At 32.8% G+C, this 27,560-nt stretch overlaps 1 protein-coding gene across 3 annotated transcripts in view; it reads right to left on the reverse strand.

Annotated features, from left to right (window-relative positions):
* Positions 1-27,560, reverse strand: part of mib1 (E3 ubiquitin-protein ligase mind bomb 1) — an 817,691-nt gene that overhangs the window by 308,296 nt on the left and 481,835 nt on the right. The window contains exon 12 of one of the 3 annotated variants that reach the window (XM_085955263.1): positions 12,689-12,946. The exons of the other annotated variants lie outside the window; for them this stretch is intronic. Coding sequence (XP_085811389.1) covers positions 12,943-12,946 — 4 coding nt within the window. The 3' untranslated portion in view covers positions 12,689-12,942. Of the gene's footprint in view, positions 1-12,688; positions 12,947-27,560 lie in introns of those variants that run through there. 3 annotated transcript variants of the gene reach the window in all.

A 27,560-nucleotide genomic window follows, 5' to 3' on the forward strand; every position in this document is an offset into this window, starting at 1 on the left:
GCGGTAACGACATGAATAAATGCATTATGACCGAACCGTCGGACTGCAGAAGCTTTCGCGAAAGCTAGGATCGCGAGCTTTTAGTGGCAAAGTGAATAAATTTGATACATAACGAAAATGGTTCAAAATTAAATAATCATCATGCATTCATCTTTAACAAACGCTTTCCAGTTTGGTACCCCAAGTATCAATGATATAGTCCTTAATACATTTTCCCATAATCATTTAGGAATTGAACTGACTCATCATTTCCCTCGCATTTTTACGCCCAGTTAAAAGAACAAAAACCTGATTTTGCTACATGATATTTGCCTGACTTAATTATTAAAAGTATCTGGAAAAGTACATAATGCAGTTGCGCTTCGGCCCTAATGCATCACGGCTAAGTACAACGGTTTTCTAGCACCTAGTCAGCGAATCTCTACTTCTGCATTCTAGTGGATTGCCCGACAATACCTACTATCTTTGCATGTCCATTAGCATTCATACGATAATCATGACCTAGCCATTGTAGTCTACCAATCTTTGCAGAGTTTACGTCCAGGTTTGTGGGAAATGTTTGATCAAACGCTTTAGAAGTATCTTGTAAAGAGTGTTTTTTAGTTCGACAATACCAAGGTAATCGGGGCATACAATTCCTGAATAGAATGAAGCATTTGTTCGCTATTTATTAACTGAATACTAAAAATAAATTAAGCACCAATTAATTACTAAAATTGTGAAGGAAATTATATACATAGTTTTATTAATTTGAAAACAAAAATTGTAAATGATTGATTTTAAAAAGTAATTTGCACACAACACCCTTCTCATATAAAGATGCATACAAATAATGATTAAGTCAGCTAATATTTTATATTTATTAGCTAGATAAAAATAAAAATAAGTGTGGTACATTCGATCTATTATCTCTTAAAAGGTGATTTCTACATTTGTAGTTTAATTTGTATGTATTTGTTTATTACAGACAGTCAATTTGTAGCTTTTTTTTATAACATCAACGCAAAGATATTAAAAATCGCATGCTAGAATGACAACTGAAATCTATGATCATTACTGAAAGCAGTGTCGACCACTTTCTTCGTATTTAAAATAATTGTTTTCGATTTTCAATTAAAGTCTTGTATAACAATATATTAAAAAATCTATATTAAATCTTGTTTGATAATAAAGATGTTCATTGGTCGAGACAACTGTCAATATATTAAGACTGCCCCAAATTGGACGCTATTAGATATTCTAAATTAAATGCATATTATAATTAAATTGATAAAAAGCAAGATGTTGGTGCACAGGCAAGTTCCACAAAGGTTTCGCTTTACTTAACACAGGTTATGTGGCTGGAATGGAAAGGGATTACTAAATAAAGGAACGGCGAAGGAGATTGTATATTTATTTATCCGAGTTGGTTTATTTGTTCAGACGGAAATAATTCAAAAGATTTCTGAAGCGAAACGCCCAACATCTTCAGACTGCATTCAATTAACATATTATAAATCATAACGTGATATACGTTTTGATTATTATTTAATGATCTCTTATCAGGGTTTTCACGATGTATACGCATATTGATTGTATTATTAGTGATAAGTGATAAGGTAGGGGTTTTTTTTACCAAGGCCTGAACAAAAACGATGCATGAGTGCGAGTGAGAAAGTATTCGGCACCCTTACAATCTCTGCGACACGCGCTAGAGTAAGATAAAAGGTCTACATATCTGTGAGCTAGTTTCCAAAAGTATCGCCATCAAATCGGGGCGAAACGCTTCACATAGCGTCGATAACTTGCGAGCTCGAGTTGCTAAAATTGATATTTTTTGTGTTAAACATAAAATCAATGGTAAATATTTTTAGTTAATTAAGTAGAAAAGATGGTTTTGTGTGTTGTCTTAAAATATGGTAGCCGTACTGATAAGCAAGAAGATGGTATTACGTTTCATAGGTAAGTTGATACATATTCGTGATAATTTATTTGTATTTTATTATATATTTTAATATCAGTGACCTAGTGTTTCTTTAAAATAACTTAAATTATGGATATATTTACCTAATGGTTGCATTTTGACCGCTTAAAAATACTATATAACGTAAAAAAAATAGAAAATTATATTTTAATTCTGAGCGTCTAGTGCGAGCACTTTGGGCGAGCACTAGCGAAATGGTCTATGGTCTCGAACATTTGAAGACGAATGAGTTCGCTCGCCCACAAACCAAACGCAATGACGCGGCTTCATTTAACAATGCAACGGGTGGCGTCTAGATGTATCTATAGTCTAAGTTTTTTACCAACGCTTCAATTATTAATAATTTGTTTGTTATATATTTTTATTGTGATCGTTGACTAAATAGGTAGGTTTTACCTACTGTATTGTATTAATTTATTGAATAAGTTATAATTAATGGTATTCGTTGTCAGTGTGTATTTACCTTTTGGTGAGAGCACATAGTGCCTGAAGATGCCGAAGGGCGAAACCAGGGTCACAAAAAACGACTAAAATGGAATACTTAGTACAAAACTTAAACCCATTAGAATTTAGTCTCATAGTGTTCAACGAGTCTACTGTGCGGCGGTAAGGAGAAACTACGTCACTGTTTAAAGCGTAGGCAATCACATCGTCTCCTTCTCTCACTCCTGCGATAATAAATCGTGAATGATGCAATATGAATGAAGTGATACAATGACGTCACGTTGGATTCTTTATGGTTAACGATTTTTACGTAATGATTAATAATGTATTCCCTTAGAAATATCAATGAAAGTACCAACCTAAATTAAATTATAACTAAATGTAGGTACACGCCTTTTACATTTGCACACACTAAATTGGTGGATGGATATGGTACTATTTTTCTACAATCTAAGGGTGCAATCGACCAAAATCCATCCCGTGATCGATGCATTGAACAATGGACACGCCTGATGTACACCATATGAACGAAAACGAGCCAGAGAAGCAAGTAATGTAAAGCTAAAATATCGATGCCTAGATTTTCAGAACGGTTAGCGTATTGAATTGGAAAGTTAATAGAAAGGGACAGATGTACAGGGTTGTTGATGGAAGCTTGGTAAGAAGAATGGAATAAATTATATTTTTTAATTCAACATAAGTTATTGGATCCAATTCCATAGCTTTGGATTAGAATATAGAGGTAAGATATTCACAGATTATTGCTAAAGTTTCCACCTTCATTATTTGCATTTGATATTGGATATATTATATTTAAACCATGAATTATACTCACATGTTTATAAAGTCATTTAACTGTCTTCAGCATTATATGTGTCAGGTAGGAATGGCTATCGATTAACGTCATGCCCATCAAGTGAACATCGGTGTTGCCTTTCTCAACATTGATGTCCATGAATAATAAATTATTCAGCGAAGCTCAAACCTCTCACTCACTGTGCAACATCGGAATTTTCTTTCTCTGGAGAAAATTAAATCAGCGCGTCTAAGAGAGCATCTCGTACATGCGTTATGCATCTGAAGACTTAATTGTATTAATATAACAGTACATTAAATGAGAGTGAAATTTAATGATAAGGATTAAACACTTACTGTAACTTTTCATATAAATGAGTTTCTCGTTTGAATGAATGGAATATGTATAAAGAGAAACTATTTATTTAGTTAGATGTAAAAATAACATTATACATACCTACTTATGTATTATTATATATAGATATACAACCTTTTCCAAAAAGAATGTATATATCAGGGAACTTAGTAATAATGAGAACTAAAATACCCAACGGGTAAGGAGAAGCAGGCAACCGATTTCGAGTAAGAAAGAATACGGGATAAATATATACACCTGTCAAGAATATGTCATACATCGAATACTGACAACTGCTCTCAGTTTATGCATTGACGATCATTTAATATTGGTGTATTACATACACTAATGCACGTCTACGATGCTTGGTTTATTTTTGTAGGACACTCACACATTCAAAATCCTGCGTAAAATTTACTGTATTGGTATATAGCCTATCGAAATTCTATTTATTATCTGTTCTGTGGTATATATGCATTCGTTAAATTTAGCACGCTCCGATGGTCGAGTCAAGTAGCAAAAATGAACAGTGCCCAACCACCGAGTGGCATCCTAGATACCAGACCGGACGGTCACGTCTCGAGTGGCAGGAACTGACTTCGGTGGATGGACCGGATCAAGAAAGAAGAGAAGAGATGAAGACAATTTTTGGAGGAGGCTGGGACCCGCCCTGAGTTATTGGAACACTTATGACGATGTATAGTAATACTAAACCAACAATAATAAAAAATGTTGGTTATATTATTTTATTAAAACTACAAAGCGTTTTTTATTATAATCAGTTCGGTATAGCACCACTAAGTTAAAATATTTTTATTAAATGTAGTTAAACAGTTCATAGTATTTATTTTCAAGTAAGAATTCAAAAAAATACTCCAAAATCTTATTACGTGAAACGAATTAAATTCTGCTACATTTTTGTAATGCCGGTAAATTCCGCGAATAAATTTATCGTGGGCAGGTAACATAATTAATAATTTTCGTTAAACTAAATGTATGATTAAAAGCAATAGAAAATTAACATTATTACGACTGCAATAAATTCCCATATCGGGCATTAGGCATTATGTAAATGTAATCAGTAAATATTAAACAATCCGAAATAACTAATTACTAATATGATTGACCGTAAAGTTCCATTGATAGACTGTAATGGTATTCAAGTATACGCTGATCCAAAAACAATTACCATACTATATTATAAATCAGTGGCGAAAAGTGCCTGTTTTAGGAAGGTGGACAATAAGTAGACAAAAAATAAAAATGTTCATTTTATTCGTACACTAGTACCATATAGATCGGTACACATACAGTGATAGGTAATAAATTCGTTCGGGTATATGCTGAATAATGCTCAGATTATTAAGAAGTATTTATTCCATTGAGTCGCATTACCACATTACTTGTTTTAATACATTTCTAAATTATAATATCTGGACAATAAATTTATTAATTTGATTGAATACCATCGGTATACTATAGACGTCGCTCGTTTGTATATATTTTATTACATACAAATAGACGAATAAATGAATGCAAACTCGTAAAATATGTGTTTGCAAAACTATTAGCCACAATTTAATTAATAGTGGGTTAATTTTGCATCATATTCATACGCATTAATCTTATTGCGAATGAATAAAAATTCTATAAGACTATTCTGGCAGACCAAAGTGTAAGCGGCTTGGTCAGCTCAGTGTCATTTTACAACGTTTTTATTAGCTCTTATTCTTATTTGTCTGGTGGTTGTTTATCCAGTACAAATCTTGCAATCAATTTTTAACTAACTTCCCGACTAGCTAGACAATTGAAACTTTTAGAATATAACAGAACACGATGCTAATGCATTCTTTTAATACTTTTAGCAATCTTTAAGTAGAATTGAATTCATTTTCAGTTGATTCTGTTTTGTATGAAAAGTTATTTCGGAAGAAATCCGTAATCCAATCCACTATTATTGGTTCCTAAGTGGGTGGTCCTAGCAACAAAATTATTAATAAATACGTGCGTTACTATGGAAATCAAAATGATATTTCAGTATTCTACCTATATTTTTTGTTTTTTATTTACTTCATATCAAGTACAAGTTTGATCATATTGAGCATAATAATTCAACAGAAAATTGAAAAACGTTGTATATAAAAGTTCTTTTTATCTTGTAATTATTATGACTCAACCACACTGAAAACGTTGAAAACAAAAAAAGAAATACAACCTTAAATAAACATTTATGAATATTTTGTTCGAAGATTGTATACGTCCGTGATTATTGGTTTGAATGAAGAATTGGGGCATATGTTATCCTGTGAGATTTTGTATGAAATATTGAATGACTTCACGAAATACTGTACATAACTACATAATGTACTCTACAATCACGGCTAACCAAGTTTTTTGCATGAAATCAGATCAAATGGATAGTGTACGAACACCATGATCACAAGATGGCAGCCGCTCGATCTGTTGATAATAAATATCATGAAACCAGGGTTACGAACCGTTATTTTTTTCGTGTCGGTTTTCATTCCGAAAAAATAACGGTTTTTCCGGTTTTCGGTTCAACTCCTAGTGATTATTTTTTAAATGTTTCCAAGACCCAAGATTTAAGACGTGTTGCGCCTAACACACAAAATTGGCTTAACATGTTGTTAACGCACTTGGTAGAAAATGAAGAATGTGGTATATAATTGAGAGTCTATATACATTGTGGAAGAGATAAGGTTATTTTGTTGCCCTATTTTCATTAAACTTAGAAATGACAGTGCATGGTCACATTAAATATTTAAATTCAGTATTATCGTGAACGTTGTCATTTTGAGTGAATACGGACATGCTTATAGCTTTTTTTTAACAATTCTTTCAGCATCACGTGATTTATAATATATTTAATTGTATTATGCAGTAAAATATATTCGATAAACTTTCTATTAGAGTTTGAAATTGACTCAGTTAATTGATGATCGTTTGTATTGATATGAGGTGTGTTTCATAAAGACTTAGCTATAGTTCAAACTCTTTGGTGAGTAAGCCTATTATTGCATAGATAAAAATGTAATAATAAATACGGTAGAATACCTATAGTACCAACATAATTAGGTTAGGTATAGTGGTAAATTCATAAACACTGACTTTATAAACCAAAAAATGCGGCCAATCAAATATGAAGTCATAACCAAAGGAATACGTTTGAAAAAAAACGATATGAAATAAGCACGAACGTTTTAAAATAAAGCGAGACCAAGTATTTTCACGAATTCTTGACCGCAGTGTTTTATTTGAGGGGGAATATTTAGTAATTAACATAGAATCACAGCGGCCCTTTAAAAGTCAATATCACATAATGAAATATCTACACGCGATCCGAGCTGGCCCACGAAACATTTGCATGTCATTATTTTACGCGCCGGGGAGCATTAGCGCGTTAGAATGTAGAACAGCTGCTTTATAAATTTGAGCTAAAATATTTTATTTAAATTTTTACTAATTATCGAGTGAGCTTTTCAAAACTTTATTTTAAAAAAACGTGTGAATGCAGTTTACGTCAACTTTAATCGGCAATCACCACATCACCACGATAATTTTCTCGTTGTATTCCGTTGCTTCCACTGAGAATCGGTACTGTGGAACTTTGGATCAACCATCTTCGCATGCCTTATGGATGCTATCGCTTTTCCAGTGAATTCCTTCAATTGGTCACATCACCCCTTTTATCAGGCAACTGCTTCAAACAATTAATCTTTCTAGGCGTTCTGGGTTCACGGCGAATAGTATGTCCAAAGAATCGTAAAACATAACGCAGGCACACAGATGACAGTTTATCGCTGATGTGCAGCTCTTGTGGTATCAAGGTACCTACTGGTTCTGTGTCCCAGAACACCCTCAGTACAGTCACCGCCAGCTCTTTTCCCATAATACCCAGGATTACACAACATATTTACATGGCGATGGAAAACAGTAAGTATTGCCAATCTAATTTATGGCAAAGATATAATAATTACTGTTAATCTTGGTTTATCATTATTTGCGACAGTTATCTTCAAATCTACTCTTAAATACAAACAGCTATTAATGGGGTTTTAATAGACGACTGATTGTGTAAGTAAGATTACAAAATAATTATTCTATAGTGGCGATTATTTAAAACTTTTGGGATAAATAACAGTATTTATAAAATTCATACTATGACTTATAGCACGTTAGAAACATTACTTTAGTTATGTTTACTGTTAAATCTTGGAAGAAAGACATTTGCATTTACACAATTTATAATTACACCTAATTTTATATGAATTAAACACCAAATGGTTACACTCGACCGGAAATACCTCTGTGACGTGCGTAGAAAAAGTTTCACGTCAAAAATGAAATACAATAAACATGTACTTAATGCCAATTGATTATTCATCTATAGAAGCTAAACCCAGTGAAACATAAAGCCGCGATTCCATCAGACTGGAACTTGCACACAATATAGTCACCGTGGGAATCGTTAGAGCCGGACGGTGCTTATTTATAAGTGCGGAATGTAAATTGGTAATTTTCCCGACGCAGCGTCGTGTCGACTTTGTCTTGTGCACGGAACCGCAAATTAGCAACGTATACAATGCCAAATCTGCGAATGAGTTTAAACAATTGTAGTTCTTATGAAGATTTTTCTTGCGTCTAATTGGGCATTGAGTATTCATCAATTCCAGAATTGAGCTACACCGCATCTTTGTGCCAATAGCTAATTTCATCATTTGGGAACGGTATAAACTATGTAGATAATGTATGCTTAAAATATACTATACAACGATGGTTTCTTAAATCATATTTACCATTCAAATATTATATCCTCTGCCGGAGTCGATTCACTGTCAGATGAACGGCTCTCTACGTTCCATCCTCTTTTCTTAGTCAATATTATGTCACAGTCACCTACTTCCATCGAACTTGGTAAATTCGTTGGCTAAATGGTACCGCTGTATAACAGCAATTAACTTTGAGTTATCCGCTTGCTGAATGCATTTCCACCCCGTTATAATTATTGCGGTTTGGTAACCTCTAACACTCTTGTCTAGTCTTTATCCATTGTTTTAATACATGTCAATGAAAAATATACACCTTTTCATGCCATACTGCTGTACTACACGACATATATTTGTTGGCACCACTGCAATACATCATCATGGTGTATGAGGCGATGTATTAGTAAGGTTAAGTACAGTTTTTAATAGATTATATTTTGTGAATGTCCCATCCCCCGATAGAAACAGTACACCTAAACTCAGACAGACGGCATTCGAACAGCAGTCAAAACAATGTTATCTCTTCTTCTACTGACGGCAGTCGTAATCTGAAATTTAAAATGGAAAACCAGCCATTTTGTTGGTTTGTTTCAGCTAGGAAGAATAAGTAACCATCCTTCTAGCCCCCTCCCCATCCGTAATTAAGTGCTTAATTATAGTAAAAACGTTCGAATATTTTATACAAGATATTACCATCACATTTATAATTAATGATATGCGGGTGCTGCGCAGGTTTGTTTGATAGTATAGTGTTAATCAGTCAAATCTATCGGTAATGAAGAAACTTCTACAATTACTACTAACATCCCAAATTAAGTAAGGTATTGTAATTTCTTATATCAAAATTCTTTCAAACTCTTTTTAAAAACTAAATTATAAATAGCTGGACATACGATGATAGTGTTAGGTATAATGTGTGAAGCTCAAATAACCATCTCGCATAGCATGCTGCTACGATACCTTTTACACTTTCCCGAGTAAAGTTTTTTTTTAATGATCATGCATAGAAAAGGATACACGATAGAAAACCGATACATGTTTTTTCAAAAAAAAAATCAGCTGTTTACGTGTAGCACAAATTGTATGAATTGCACATAAACGAGGACGGAGCGGCGCGTTGCAATCCACCGCTGAGCCACCCCACGAGCCACCCCCGACCCGTCCGCATACATTACAATAATTAACTCTTTGTTGGAAGAACATCCCTCGTGGAGCGTGATGCACGCTGTAAAGTGATTGGCCATAGTTGGACTATGTTGTATCAACGTTTAAAAAAATATATACCACGATTGAAACAAATATGATCGTAATATTTAAATGCTCAGCAGAATCAATTTGAATGATAAAATGTTACTGAAGTGTGGTGGGCAACTACATTTTACAGAAATCACTGTGTAATAAAAATATTTTCTGCCATTAACTAGGTAAGTTACTTACGGAAGACTTACTGTCCACAGAATTATTGAAGGTCTGACATCAAGATATTCATTTCCAATGACAACTAAGCTCACGTCAAATGTATGATAATTATGTTAGACACACATAAATATAGGATTTATTATAACATACAAAATACAAATTGAATGACAAGAAAATATTATAAAAAATGATTGATTAAATTAACACTGCAATTTGATCAAATTAAATCTGATTTTGACTTGTTTTCTATTGGGACATTTCATTCAAAACTAAATATAATATAATTTCTTTATTCGATTTGGTTGTTGTTGTTGGGTCTATATATTGAAAAATAATATCTTAAGTAGGTACCTACATATGTCTACTGTCAGAAATGCTTACGTAATTCTGTAAAATAGTTTGAAAATATGAAGCATTAAAATATTGTAAGCGTATTCTATATGTTTTTTTGACAGACGCGTAAAAAGTGTTAGAGGGAAAAGTAGGACGAATATCGTTGAGTTGCATATAAAAGCCGTTTTAAGAAGGCGATATTTCCCGCTGATTTAGTTCAATTAAAAAAATGCGGTAATCAACAGAAACATCACGAAAATATGGATATGTCGAAGTAAAAGCGTGAAACAATAATTAATTAAAGTAATATTTACCCGTGAAAAGTAGGTATACATACGTTCAATCAAATTGAGAGTAATAATAAGAAGTATGCCAATATTTTTCTATAATCTAAGATACTTGATATTAAAACCCACTAACTTTTTATTCAAATGAATCAAAATCTTTCGTGAAATTAGTATTTTAATTTGACAATTAAACTGTAATTTACGTGTTAGAAAATCATTTCACCGTTTTAAAACGAGTAAATAAGACTATTGTCGCTTCTAAGCAGAACACTATGAACCTGCACGGAGTAAACGTTATAATATTATAACATTTTTTTTAGCGGGAGAGAATGACAGCCATACGCTTTACCTTAACCCATTACAAATTGTAATGGATCAACGCGTATTAAAAAGTAATATGTCAGTAGGTTCAGAGACGGCCGCTAGTAGTCTTCTAACTAAGCTATTTCGGTTTTTTTAAAAACAAAGTTTAAGTTATTTCTATATCTTTTGGGTAATTCGTCGTAACGTAATGAAAGCTGTTTCGGGCGTTAAACGTATTTACAGAGAGATGACGTTTTTATTGTTAGTTCGTTTTGACTGTGAGTCTATTAGCTTGAAACAGCTAAAAAATGAAAGGATGAAAGTCTATAGGGTCTAAGTGCCAAAAATTCTTTAACAACTTTTTACTTCAATACTATATGCTAAGCCTAATGATATTCTGAAAGGTCCAAGCATCTAACTCTACCATGTTTGACACACAAATACATTTAAATATGGGCGGGATCTATGTGCCTCTACATATCTCTTTACATAGAACGTTTCTATATTGTTTTATTTTTTAAATTATGTAAACTTATCATATTATACTGATGTTCTTCTATAACTTTGCAAAAATACAAATTAAGTTTTAATATGTGTATGGTTTTATTATATTTTTTGTTATATCTTAGTTTCACATTTTAGGCACTTAGACCCTATAAATTTTAACCCTTCAATTATAAAAATAACAGAAACTTCTATTAGTTTTAACTTTCGCTTACGGGGACAGAAGCGCAGTGCAATTTCAATGCAACCATCGCAACGGGAGTCTGTTTTATCGTCCGTTAACAATAAATTGAGGCGATCCGACAAACCGTTCGCTATATTATAGCAAAATATGTAGAGTTCGACATCGGTTGACGAGGTAATTAAATTAAGAGCTTGAATATAGATTGTACACTAACCAACGTTGTGTAAACTACGGTGTAGGTATGCGATTCAGATGGCACGTGCAAAATATGACATTTTCGACACTGGCAGTATTGCAATTTCGACGTAATTGTTCATTTGCGAGAAGATTTTCTCGAGCGTAATACAATGTCCAGTTAGGTTAGACAATACTCTAATTGCGTACATATTTTTTTAAAATAACAATAATATCTTGTTCCATTACTTTAATTATGTACCTATTCTATTTGAATAAATATTCTTAAGAATTGTATTCCAAAATGTTTAGAGCCGGTTGCGATGAGAGATTGAGATTTATGTTACGTGTAATATATATTATGTGTAAAAAAATTAATATGAACTAAGAAATCAGAAAATCAGCTAGGAAAAATCTATGACGTTATATGCGATTGATTCATGTTCTGTTATATTTAAAATGTATATAAATTCAGATACAACTTAATCTGAGATTGTAATCGTACCTATAAATATATCACATGGTATTAAATATACCTTTAAAATAATTACATGTTTATTATTATATATAATTACATAATTTTAAAATAAAAATAATAAACATGTGTTCGATGCTACGATGAGTTTTGCAAATAATTAGTATTAGCGTATAGCTTTTACCATGTGGGCGAAACACGTGTCGTTCATTAATTATGTAAATTTAAACATTGTTAACATTTCACCGAATTCAATAAGTAAACAATAAATCTCATGGAAAGATGTTTCTTAGCATAGTAACTTTTTACATATCTATTTCCGTGTAGTCATTTAAGGTTTTTTTTATTACTTGTTGTTTGTAGTAAGTCTGTGGAGTGGGTGTAAGCTCATTTAATTGAAATCGGAGTGAAACAAAAATTTAAACTTTCGCACTCGTAGTACCTACCTATTAGTCAATCGAATAAGTGGTTAAAATATATATCTCGCATTGCGGATCAATGACCTAACACTTGTTCGCTACGGTTCAAATGAGGTGGAGTAAGATTGAAGCAGTATTTGGTAAAAATGTATACTTAACCGTTATAACCGATGGCTTACGTAGTACGTAGTTAGTCATATTTTAGTGATAATTACTACATTTAACAATATATAATATATTTTTGTTATACAATCGACAACTCGTGTTACTTTATCGCGTGGCTTTAGAGATAGGTATACCATTAACTTCCCAAAACATTGCAACAAGTGAATTACCAATGCTTAAATCAAGAACACGTCAAATAATATGGCGTGTTCTGATTTGTTTCACCACCAGCGTGCATGTTCTACACACACAACGATTATTACGGTATATACAACTATAATTATTTAGGTTTCTTACTGTGTTTATCGCAGCACCGCTTTGATAGGGCTGGAAAATTACCTGAAACAAACAGAAAAACGATGTTAATATACATTACAACAAGTGGTATAATATACGGAATGCTACATATTCAAATTAAAATCGGCAAGGATCACAGACTCGGCAATAAACAACAATTTAAATAATATTATAAAACAGAGAACAGAATAAATATTTATGTGTTTACATTAAACATCTTTTGCGATATTATTTAGAAAACAAACACGAGAGAATAATATATCAAGCAAGTTGGAAACCGAAACACCGCCTCTGCCTCGAAAGTATTAACATTGGCCAGACTTGACACAACACCACAGAGGAATAAAACACATTTACAATGTAAATTATTTCCAGCTAGGATAATAAAATATTCAAATTCAATAATAACTTTTGTAATAATAATTGCCAAGACATGGATGGGTCGAGCAACGCATTGGTTTAACGATCCAACTTGGTTGCCTTTGGTCAAGTTATGTGAAAAGTTTCAGCGGACCGCGGGGAGGAATTTTCTGTTTTCATTAAAATACTTTGCGTGGAAAGTGGAGACCGGGTGCGATTTCAACATATCTGGAATTACAGAAATGAATATTACTAAATCCTAATTTTACAATTACTTCTGCTTCATTTGAGAACTATAAAGCATTTAATGAAATTAATACAATTCATAGAATTATCGAGTGTGGTTACCTTATAGACAATAAATTCTAATAAGACGCCTAGAGTCATAACGCACATTTTGCAATTAAATTAAATTTAATTATATAGTTAAATATACCAAGTGATTCTAAAGGCATTAATCTATATAAAGAAAAATAGTTGGCTGTAAAAAGTCACTTTAAAAACTATGTGAAAAACGTTGACAAAATTGACGGTTGGTGTCATAACTCACATTTTTCAATTTTCTGTCAACAAAGCCTTTCTTACTAATCAGGGAGCTCTATTTATTATAGTGTGCTGTGTGTCTGCAGCCTTATGAGTCTTATATATTTAAAAAAAATGTAAATCGATCCATTAATATTCAAGGTAGTTCAATACTTTTCTTACTTTTCTTCTAATTACAAAAAACAGTGCTCTGGCGGTTTTTTACGATTCTCTCAAAACTAGATTTTTGGAATATGTGAGTTATGACTCTAGGCAACTCATATAGTCTTGGTGCGTATAAAGAATACAAATTTTAATGTACGGAATTCTTCACTTAATAGCAATGTAGGTTTCACGATCCCTTAATATGTTAATTTAAAATTATTCATTTTGTTGACAACTTTTGATGAAAGGACACAATACAACATAATATATAGAAGGACAATATTAAATAATTACAAGATAAAAAGAACTTTTTATATACAACGTTTTTAAATTTTCTGTTGAATCATATAATCTTGACTTGACTAGCTTAAACGATCAAAAAATTTTGTACTTGATAGAAATAATACTGAAATGTCATTTTGACATGCCATATTGATTTCCATAGTAACGCACGTATATATTAATAATTTAGTTGCTAGGACTCCAGACCCCTGGCAACCAATAATAGTGATAGAAATAACTTTTCATACAAAACAGAATTAACTGAAAATGAATTTAAATCTGCTTAAAGATGGCTAAAAGTATTTAAAAATGCAGTTGCATCGTGTTCTGATATATTCTAAAAGTTTCAAATGTCTAGCTAGTCGGGAAGTTAGTTAAAAATCGATTGCAAGATTTGTACCGGATAAACAACCACCGGACAAATAAAAATACGACTTAATAAAAACATTGTCAAATGTCAAACGATTCAACATGTTTAGTTACAATATTAGTAGTAGGTACTTATTCCATAATTATTATGTTTCATCAAAGACCCGTTTTATTACAACGGATATTTTAATTATATTTGTAGGTATAAGTATACACCATATTCACAAATTAATTCAATAAATTTCATTCATGTCAATATTTCTACTATTTTCTACCGAATTCAATCTCTCCCTCTTACTATGCATCAGTTGTCAAATGTCTCATGTGAAATAAATACTACATAATATTATTGTGTTTTATTTTGATTAAAATTATGCTTGTACATCAATAAAGTAACACGTCAATAGTATCTCCGATTAAATTGTATTATAGGAGTTGTATTGTCAGCAATCCCGGTAGAACTTTCAAAATTCAATATCCAAATGCATTGTTAAAAAAGGGTGCGTAATAATTATTAACAACTAAAAGCATAAAACACGTTGCCAATTTACCGTTTAAATATAAATTTATGGATATTTTTTCTTTTAATTGCATGAAACACAGTTAAAATACTTCATAATCCGATAGAGATGATGAAAAGTATGACAACAAAAACATGGACTCCTCCAAACCAACCGCCCCGCACCACACTCGGTCGTAATCGAGGCTCTGCATTTGGATGTGACGCATCAGCAATTTTTTACGCCTTGTATTGTCTTAGAAGCAGATACCCAAAACTGAGGTCACCACGCTTTTGAGTGAACTTTGACTGATTTGACTTAAGTTAATAAAATGTGGCATAAGAGAGAAAGGCACGGAGAACTAACGTAAAAGAAAATGAATTTAATTATAAATATAATACAAAACCAAGCTAAATAACACGGACATGCAAAAACTATGTTAAGAGATCTTCACATCCACAATAAGACCCCGCAATTTTTTTTAATGCGAGAGAGTACGACAAAAAAAATGACTAGGCGCAATTTGATCAATGTCTAGTAAATAAAAACCATGTCATTAAAAACTATCCGTTACATTCATCTCACAACTGCCTAACAATACCTATAAATAATTACAAATAGCATATAAAAACTTAAATTGAATCGAAATAAGATCTGGAGCAATCATACCACTCAGCATTAAATGAGTGACATATTTTAATATGCTTGTTTTGTTGTCAAAACAAAACAATAGAGTGATAATATTCGTCAAAATTTCCTTAATTCATAACTAGATCAGTATGGTTTGTTATCATTACTTAATTGCGACAATATATCTCTTGTAATATATGTACTGCATTTGTATAAATTGGAAGGACAATGCATGAATCTTCACTCATTTATCGAGTCCATTACGAGACGCTTATTTACTAGTGTCACGAATCCTTCACTGGATATAGTGAACCGTCATTCCACTCGAATCAAGCCTCTCAGTTCATTAATATATTCAATCTCTTGATCACATAAATCTCACCATAGATACCTGCGATTATAATCTTATGATGTCATCTTTATTGAAGTATAATTATATTTATGTATTCTTGTATCAATCAATAAACTCACGTCTCATAACAACCAATCAAAAACGACTTCTTTTTCTCTCTCATCAATCTTTATCTACCACCAAAGATCTAACCATAATTCAATTTTTATTTTTATTATTCTATCGACTATCGAAAGCACACACAATATTTGTCTAAATATTACATTCTGGATAGTTCTACTTTTTATTCATTGAAACTCTTGAACGGCTAGGCGCGATTATTATAAGAACACGCTAGCAATGTTGCAGTTGAACAATGTCTAGTAAATAATCGCCAGGCAGTTGAAAACTACTCATTACAAGTTACAACTGCCTAAAAAATACTTAGCCAGGGCCCGTATACTCTGCCCGGAACTTCTGGAACGACATTAACACTCGAAACTCAGCAACTGGGGGTTCGGGGTGGTGTTTAGGGGGCGTTGGGATGTCCACACAAACAAGGGTGGCTCGTGTGGAAATGTGCAAGTGACATTTATGGCCTCTCGCAGTGCGACCCTAGCCCTGGGCCTTCCAAGGCAGCGATCTCGAACCGGTAACATTAAACCCCTTCAATTCGCTCAACCTTACATTAATCTGCTGCCGATTCACCTAATTAGGGCACATCCCTGGAGTATTATTTTTTCCGAGTAAGGCGAGAAGAATAATGACAATTAAGGGTTGTTCTTTTTAGCAAAGCTGGGTAGGTAGGGAAGACGGATAAGAATGAAATGAATACTTTTCAGAAGTAAAATATTATTAGAAATAGAAAGTACCTAAGTACCTGAGTAAAATGGACGCTAACAAAATAAAATCGGTAATAGCAATTAAACTCTCATTTCGATAGAAATTTTTTAATCCGAAAAGCAATTCTTCTGTTTATGAAAATTTAATTCAACCGAGACAAAGTAACTAAATTTTCTTATGTACGTTGTACTATGTGACTTAACACTTAGTGTTTCTAATAAACCTTTCTTTTATTCAACGAACAATTCACAAGATTTGAGAATGTACCATTCTATAGTATATTAACCAAACATAACCTACTAGAAAAAAACACATTTAAAAAATACGACGCCCGTTCGTAATTAATAAGGAAGCCCGTAGCTTAATTGGTTAAAGCATATTGGCGCGATATCAGTGGATATACGGGTGTACATATCACATCTGGCGCCGTATTTTTTTAAAATATGTTTTTTCTAGTAGGTTTATATGAATATACATGATTTGAAAACATCTCATGCATATACACACTAGGAAAAATCGTTTTGTACTTGAACCTGTATTTGCTGAATTCGCCCCATCGGGTGTCGTATTTTTTTCTACAAAATATTTTTTTTCTAGTGTAGGTATATATGCATGAGATGTTTTCAAATTATGTATATTCAGTATAAAGAATGTTACTTTCAGAAATCTTGTGTCTTATTCGTTGAAGAAAATAAATAGTTTATTAGTAAGTAGGTTTATATCTTCGGTGTTTTCAAGTTATGGATATTCGACAAGTGTTTCGTTCTGTGAACTTTATCAATAATTATGATAATATCATTTTTTTCACCTCAACGTTGCGATTTATCACAGATTACATCACGGGTGTTAAGTATATAATCATGAATGGAAGGTTTAAGGTAAGAAGCCTTCAGTTAAAATTCGTCGCAATTAGATAAGATTCCTATAGCATACTGGTCAATGCACGTAGGCGCGGATTCCGAGAGACGCATGTTCGAAGCCTCCTGGGTGTTTTCTATTCGTTATATGTTTCTCAGAAGTGTTTTCAAATTATGTATATTCGATAAAAATAATGTTACATTCTTAAATCTTGTGAATTATTCGTATGAATAAAAAAAATTGTTAATGGAAGATATACGTTTTCGCCGAGATAGTAAAAAACGAGAGCAATAATTTAAAATGTAATCAACTGCTAAGTCATCAATAAATAAAACAGTTATTTAAGAAGCCAGAAAAAACGCTATGTTATACAGGCAGCTGCGTGACCAAAAGTTGCGCGGGTAATTTCATTATAACTCTTAATGTTAAACTCATTTATAGGAATAATATTTCATTTCACGGTTTGTAAATAACAAGACCTTTGGTTATCTCTGAAGTGAGATATTATCTGGGTCGCGCTAACCAAATGCGAATTTACAACAACTGCCCGTAAGACTGTTTTCCCTTGAACGGGCAGGGGAAATTATTACACTGGCTGTTTTTGGAGACGAAGGCTCGGATGGGTCGGACACAATGTCGTTCAAGAAGTTTATCAGCGCAAAGCTAAATTTCATGTGTGCGATAAAATATTGTATGTTTGGGAACGATGTGAAAATATATTAACCTAAAAACTGTCGTCCTAGTGGGCAGGGTGAATAAAAACCAGAGGAATTGAGTACCAAAAACTATGAACATTCTTACTTAATAAATAATCGCGGTATTCATTGAGAAAGTACGTAATATTACACATAGGTACAAAACTATTCAATTAAATTTATTATTACCTCATAGTATTTCAAGGTGACTTTCAAAGCGGAATAGCACTTTTGAGTATGTGTATATAATATCATTTATACACATACTTACTCATAAGCATATTATGTAATTAATTAATATTCAGTGGGATTTTGAATGTCGAAAATCAATGACTACATGCACTGCTATTCTAACATAGGTATCACTTAACTCCAAAACCATTAAAAATAATTACAAGATAAAAAGGACTTTTTATATACAACGCTCCTAAATTTTCTGTTGAATTATTATGCTCAATAATATGCTCAACTTGTAGGTACTTGATATGAAGTAAATAGAAAACAAACAAACAAACAAACAAAAAATATAGAATACTGAAATGTCATTTTGATTTCCATAGTAACGCAAGTGTATATTAATAATTTAGTTGCTAGGACCACCCACTTAGCAACCAATAATAGTGGATTGGAATACGGATTTCTTCCGAAATAACTTTTCATACAAAACAGAATTAACTGAAAATGAATTCAGTTCTACTTAAAGATGGCCAAACGTATTAAAAGAATGCATTGGCATCGTGTTCTGATATATCCTAAAAGTTTCAAATGTCTAGGTAGTCGGGAAGTTAGTTAAAAATAGATTTTAAGATTTGTACTGGATAAACAACCACCGGACAAATAACAATACGAGCTAATTAAAACGTTGTAATAATATGAATAAAATAGAAGAATATAAATCGTCTTCGTTTTAAAATTGAGAATCCTCGTTTACACGTGCATAGATTTACTGCTGACACACAACGCACGTGTGAATACGTATTATCATGAAAATTGCAAGATTGCATGCATGGATTAAAAAAGTTCAGAAGCTTCTGAATTTTCAGGCGACAATTATTGGACTGTACGATATCTGCGCCCGCGCGGAAGATAGTGGCGAACCTGCCAGTAAAAAAACGAACTACACCGCGCAGACTCATATGATGTATCTATAGTCTTAGGGTTAACCGATTTTCACGACCTGTCAAATAGTACTATAAAATGACAACATTGCGTCTCACTTACTCTTGAAGAATGAGATTGGCGAAACATTCAGCACTTTAACGTGTAAACAGTTATTATCGACGGTTTAAAATACACACTATTGGTGCAAGTAAATCGATGTACGTGTACAGGCGCTATAAAACCATTTTTAGTAGATCGGTTATCAAGGGTGCACCACTTTTTCGAATTATTCATTTGCTAACACGTACATTGTATCTTCAGATTAGAAGCTAAGACGATAACCCCGAAAATAACATACATATCATAAAAACAATACCATTACTAGAATACTAGTATGTCCACTAAAATATAATATAATATTACATAATGTTATGTCAGCTATCAAATAAGCTGAATGCCTGCATATATATATACCTGCGTGTCGTAGCGAAAAAAAAGCGTTTCCGGTATTAAACATTACACATAACACGGCGAGTGTAGTCCCTACCCAAAGGAATGTTCACCGCTGAAATTTGGAGGAATTTCGCAATAAAAAGTGTCCGCTGATCTCACTTAATGCAAGAGAATGAAGTGAGGCTGACACTTTGTGACATGCCACCGCAAGCAGGCTTCGTGTTAGTTTACGTTTACGCTTTTGCGAACGCTTGTAAAGTTAACCAGAATAAAGCGCGGTTACAGAATACCTCTGTTATTGTGGTCGTCAAGTTAAATAAAAACTATTAAACATTTATTTTATTATAAAAATTGCATATAAACATTATATGTAAGTATATCATGAAAATGTCACATTCAAGCTCGGAGTTGAATACGTTGAAATTTACAAAGTTTAAGGCGAAGTCTTCACTGAGCCTTTTTTAAAGAGGCACCTAGCGGAAAAAATACGAAGCTTGCAATTTGAGACATTTTTTTGATAATTTACAATTTCAACTGTATTAATGAATAAATATGTATCTGAAAACATTAAAAATAAAAAATATTTTTATTTGAAGAAAATAAATAGTTTATTAGTAGGTATGGTTTATATATTCGGTGTTTTTAAGTTATGGATGTTATGGAGTGTATCGTTCTGTGAACTTTATCAATAATTTTGATAATATCATTTTTTTCACCTCAACGTTGCGATTTATCACAGATTACATCACGGGTGTTAAGTATATAATCATGAATGGAAAGTTTAAGACTCGTCCGACGCGGACGACACGGCTTCCGTGTCCCCGTTAAACGGCAATTAGATGCAATTAGCATCTTATTTAAATGTGGTAATTAAAAATTAATCTTAAGGAACGCAGTGATTGTGTTAAGGTAAGAAGCCTTCAGTTAAAATTCGTCGCAATTAGATAAGATTCCTATAGCATACTGGTCAATGCACGTAGGCGCGGATCCCGTGAGACGCATGTTCGAATCCTGCTGGGTGTTTTCTATTCGTTATATATTTCTCAGAAGTGTTTTCAAATTATGTAATATAAATATTTTATTTATATTTATAAAAATAATTGATTTGATATAAATAAAAAGGATTTCAAGTTATACCTACACATTTATATTTTTTATAGAAATCGATGTTTTTTAAAATAGATATAAAAAATATTAAAACTATGAATTTGTCAAAAATCGCTTAAGTGATGCTTAGAAAACTTAATAAACTAAATTTTAATAATAAATATAACTATAAAATATATGTAATAATAGGGTGCGGACCGATAGAACAAATTCACATTTTATTACATTTTTTACAATTGTAAGTTTGTCTTTGACTTAAAATAAAAAATATTTTTATTTTTAATGTTTTCAGATACATATTTATTCATTATTATAGTTGAAATTGTAAATTATCAAAAAAATGTCTCAAATTGCAAGCTTCGTATTTTTCCGCTAGGTGCCTCTTTAAAAAAGGCTCAGTGAAGACTTCGCCTTAAGGCACAACATAGCTCCAGTATAAAAAAAAACTATTTATTCCAGTATCATTCATGTACACTACCGATTGTGGTAATTGATTTAAGACTGAGCTGAACAGGAACAAGGTAATTCATAGTTCAGTCAGAAATTAACCTCAGCGTTGAAAGGACGTCATTTTAATTCAGTCTAACTTCAAAAACCTCTAACCATCGGGGATTTATTTTAAGAAACGCAATAATTATTAATTACAATTCTCGGTCGAATGAATAATCATTATTATTATTAGTATTATTATCTTTAAACATAAAATGCATGCGACGTAACCTGATGCCGGCCGAAGGAATACAGGGCTGTCAAAATAATATCAATCTAATGGAACGTTTTAAAGAGTTACAAATTTAAAGTTAAAAATTGCTAGTAAGCTATTTTCTTATTATTCCATCTGTACAGTAGTACAGATGGAATAATTACATATTTCCAAGCGTCATACGGCATACAACATTCATTTAAAATAAGTATGAAAAGACTAGCTGATTATGTTATGTTATTTTTGTATTGTTCTTATTTTTTTTGTTATCAAAATATTTCACATATTATCTGATGATGTGTATTTTGGGTATATCGTAATATGTATCTTGTATCATTAAAATTGCTATTAAGTTGATATAACATAGGAAAATCTGTAAATCATTAAAATGTTAATTTCGTTATAGTTTTTAACTAAACCTGTGCAATTACATATTAGATTTAAACACTGTTGTACTGTGTGACTTCTATAATATCAGATAGCCTTACGCGAGATGGGCAAGATAAAAAATAAAACTGTAGGATGTCGGCAGAAGAGTAAACAAAACCCAGCTCATTGGATAACCGAATGGTAAGCAACTGTATATATTATATTTTTTCCGCCAAATTGCACACAATTAAAAACAATTTATCATAAAATCAAGTAAGACGTCTTCGACAGCCCTGGGTGATTCAATACTGTCGGTACCTTTTGTCTTGTTCTCAGCGATCCGCTAGCTTTGAATAAAAAAATTATCTGTGGGTGACTCCACGTTAATAATTATTTTTTATAAGTTTGACTTTGATAGTGTTATGATTTAAATTTAATTAAGAGATCATTATTTACTTTAGACCAAAGCATTGTCGGCGACCTTTGAATATTACCAGTAGAGCAACAATTCCGGACCACATGTAAAAAAATCATATTTTCAATTCTCAAGGGCAATTCTGTAGAGCGTCCCCTTAAGGCTTGAACTAAGTTTTCGCCGCTAAGCGATTTTTCCTAGTTAATAAATAATTACTTGTATTGTTTATTACCCATCTAGTCACAGAAAAATACATATCGTGGAATTATACACATAATGAAAAGTTACCAGAATATGATATTATATAATATATATCAATCGGTTACATGATGTTAAATATTAGTGTTCATAACAATATTATTATTAATTCTTCTTCTTCTTCCACCCTGTCACGTCCCAACATTGGGGCATAGGGCAAGTACAAGTTGGCGCCACTTCCCTCGGTCCACCGCCAACTCTTGCGCCTCCCGCCATGTCAGACCTGCAACACGTAGGTCGCTCTTGTAGCACCGCTGCAGGGTGAGGGAGGGCCGGCCACGGCGACGGAATCCTTGAGGCTGTGCCACAAGGGTACGAAGTGTCGCACTCTTTGGCGGCATCCGGAATATATATTATTAATAGTGACAACTTATTATTTATTTCTGTAATATTATATGTATTTACATTGTAAATGAATGTTTTGTTTCCATTGTAAACGATATCAAATACGAAATATGAGTAGGTGACAAAAATCTATGCTAAAGTTTATATTTTTGAGGGAGACCGAAGAAGAAGCGATCATAAAGCAAGAAAGAGACAGTTTAAAAAAATTATATATATTATATTTGGATAGAGATAAGAATTGTAAATGTGAGTAAAAAGTTTAATGAATACGACATGTTATTGACGCTGTTCCAACTACACTAACGTACTCGCAGACTAATGTCGTTCGTCGTGGGCAATTGTTACTATTAAGCAGCAATCAGGTACCAATTGTAACGTCTCGGCACTTATTGGGTTTTATTTTTAGAATTATTAATAACCATGTCCTTGCTTTTTCGTACAAGGTGGTTGTTAGTAATTTTGAACCATCACAAACACCCAGGCTTTGAGAGAAACACATATAATCTGTTGTGTGTCTTGACCGGTCATCGAACCCAGGAACCCTCGGGTGGAAGGCAAGCGCCTTACGCACTACACCACGAGAGCCGCCCAGTTATTGGGATTGGTTCATGACACAATGTTGTGCTTCTTGTAATAAAAAAAAAAAATATATATATATATATATATATAGGTAGGTATAAATTGGTTAACTTAGTTACTACACTTAACGGTCTCACTATATAGTATTTTCTCACTTTAAATATCATCGCATGGTATTGGAGATAGTACTTGGACAAGTAACACGTTGTTGATTGTTTGTATGTATTAGCATTGTATTTTTGTGTCATATTATTAAGCCATGTACTCACTAGGGGACAAATGGAGCAACATGTCAAGGGGCATGACGCTTAACACCTACGTCGAGTCTCGGGAACAATGTCGTGGAACATTTTCTTTGTAAACACCAGGACGCACATCGGTTGTCGCAGAAATGTTGCCCCAAGAGTGTTGGTCAGTGGTGTGACACTTATTGTTTTATTCTAACGAATAGTTTATCGAAACGTAATATAAAGGAAAGGTGGTGAGTGCGGAACAACTTACTACAAAGAGAAAGAAGAGTGGATATTCGAGAGATTCATGTTGAACGACATGTTGCGCATCCGTCTACACTCGCCAACATCTGAAGCGGGACAGACACGCGGCCTGTGCGCTCGCTTGCGAAAAGACAATTAATATGCAACATGTCCTGCGCCACGTAGAAATGCCGCACTATGTTGCGCAATAGTTAGCAACGTTGCAACGTCATATAGACTCGTTGCGCGTAATATTGAGGGAAATTTTGACCCTTAGTGAATACGAGGTTTTACTTTCAATACAATTAATAAAGTTCAGCGACTACAAAACATCAATATTGTTAGGTGAAGTTGGGTTAGCCAGGAAACGGAGCATAATGCATATAGTCATTATTTTTTACCCGAAAGTGGAATTCGATCCGACTATAATATAACTGTGTCTATTGCGCTCAAATTGGTCGGTGGGAGTAGTGTGTAATTTGGGTATAGTTACTGTTACATAGATTAATTTAATGGCCATTTAATTTATCCAACGAATAATTCACAAGATTTGAGAATGTAACTCTCTAATATTAAACATACTAACTTGAAAACATCCACTAAAAAAATCATATTTGAAAAAAAAGGTCGACTTATTTAGTATCAAAAAAAAGGTAAGTATTAAATAAGAAAGTTCTTTTCATGTAAAGTCAAATACGTGGAGTAGGTACAGTACGTACATGACAAAAACCATAATAGGGGTAATCGAAATATCAATAAAACAGTTTCCTTAACAAAAAAAGAAATATTACCATGGACGATAACACGAAAAGTAAAGTCATTAGCATAAAGTTTTCTTTACGATCGCCTCACGATCATTAAATAAATGAAAACGAACGCTGGCCAAAGGCGAGAAAACGACTATTACGCTGGAAAAAAAAAGTATTTGAAAATTCTGTAAGCTTTTTTTTTACATGACAAAATCCTTTTCGAATAGAAGTTCAGTGACCCTTGTTAATTAGTATTCAAACGAGAAAAGAATTATGTGCCAGTTAGCATAAGATATAGTAAAGCGATTAAAAATGTACGGAAGTAGGGGTTGAAAAGGTTGCATTTCTTTTCACTCATTTGCCCAACCCTTATGGAAATCGATGTCGGGTTAAAAGATTGTTTTATACTGCATAGAAATTTAGGTGATAAGGCATTGCACAGAGGTCCATTTGGAAATATGCCATAGTGAGGATGCTGATGTAGGGCGGGTTTTAATAATCAAGACTTATAGCGGAGAACGGTTTTTTTTAATTTCCAATTATGGACATATACACATAACAATGCATATACACAAAGTTGGCAGAAGGAAATCGAGCAAGAATCGGCATGTCAAGATATATATGTATATCTCAATTATTTGAGTGGTCAAAAATCGCTAAAAAAATTCAATTCAATTTCAATTAAATTTTTTTTTTTTTTACATATTGTGGACATTACAAATTATAAGTTTAAGACGTTCACAACATGACATTTAGAAACAGATAAATATTATTAAAACAGTATTGGGTACATAACAAAAGATATAGATCAGTATGAAGTCATTCTACAGTATAAATGTGTAAATACAAAAAATATAAAGTATATAGGTACAAGGAAGTACACCGTATGAGTTAAGCAGACCCTATTTTAAGAATTTATAAAATAACGTCTACCTATACTCATCCTCACGTTGGTGGAATATATCAACATCCGAAGCGTTTTTTTTAAACATAGTTATTGCCCTCCCAATTGGCATCACCAATGGCAGGTTAGTTCTGCTCCTCGGGAGAACACAGAGATACACGGAATACTCTTAATTTTACTACCATCTGGGTCTCACTACTGTAGAACATCTGCTGCCGTAACCTTAACGATATGAGGGAGTGCTTCAGGATGTGGAAGCCATGCCTGCAGATTTGAATTTCTGGATGGAGACAGTAAGCTGGATGAGACCAATACTCATAATATATATCAAGTTTAATGTTCCAAGCCAAAGGGGCGTTATTGACAAATAGGTACTATTCAGGCGAGCAAAAGGTTTGTTCCTTTACTTCTTCTTTCTTAGTATTGGAGTTTTTTTTCTTTCATGTATGGTAAAATAATATTGTTTTGGAGTATTTTAGTGTTAGTTAATTTATTTATTTGCAATTAAAAGTTTTAAACAAGTTAATTCCTTTTGGCTGTCTAAGAAAAAAAACAAATTTCATAAAGAAAACATCGAATTGTTTTTTTTTCCATTACGTTATTTATTTTTATTTATTATTTGTTTATTATAATGATTTTAATTTTGGAACGTTCTGTTAGTGGTAAGTACGTTGATTCTTATCGGCTTTCTGTAAGATTATCACTTATGCCTAAATTGGAAAGTCGTAACTCTGTTTACAATCATCTATCTTTTGCCAGTCTGTAAATATTTTTTTGTAAACCTACCCTCATAATTAACTCAAAATCACCAACATATCACTTACGCCCTTTTGGCTTGGAGAAGTCGATATGATTGTAGGTAGCGTCAAGAAGGAGAAGTTTCTGAGATTTTAAAAGTATTTCCAGAAAAAAAACGCCTACAAACTTATTTGAAGAATGGGATGGCGGAGCCACTGTCGAAAACTACCCAATCAAGACTCGTAATTGGACAAAATCTGACATTCGAATGAAATTTTCGTAGTTACATTTTTGGCCATTCTACAGATAAGTTTGTAAGTCTGTAAAGCGTTTTAAAATATTAATCATAGCTCTATTCCACAAACATAATCTAGGTGGAGCCTAAAGCGTAACTAAATGTCTGAGACAAACGATACAATTAATACCTATTATATTTTTGGTATACAGGTAGTGAGCGCGAGTTTGAAGAGTTTTATAAAGGTATTCACTGCGAATCTCCAGGGGGTGGCACTCCAAACAAATAGACCGAAAAGGAGAGATATTTTTCACGAAGACAAGGAACGCCTTGGAAATAATGGCGGAAATTAAGATGGGCCGGACGATCGGGGGAGGAGGCTCTGCTCCTCGGGACGGGCTATAAAATTACATCGTTATGTTATTCTGCGAGATAAAACATGTGGCAGTTAATATTATTAACAAAGGCTCGTGCAATTTGTACGCGCTAAAAACATCTCGGGCTCTTAACACAAATGAGATAATTTTTACGTTCACAATAATAGATGGCGCTTTCTTATTTCATTTTTACATACGTATACACTAGACCAGTGTTTCTCAAAATATGCATTGGATTTTAAAAGTACGTAGTATATGACGGAAAAAATCAATTGAAAGCACTAATTATGTTTGT

Source organism: Rhyacophila brunnea, unplaced genomic scaffold, assembly GCF_057557595.1.
Source record: "Rhyacophila brunnea isolate RB1 unplaced genomic scaffold, BYU_Rbru_1.0 scaffold_5, whole genome shotgun sequence".
Classification (NCBI taxonomy): Eukaryota; Metazoa; Arthropoda; class Insecta; order Trichoptera; family Rhyacophilidae; genus Rhyacophila; species Rhyacophila brunnea.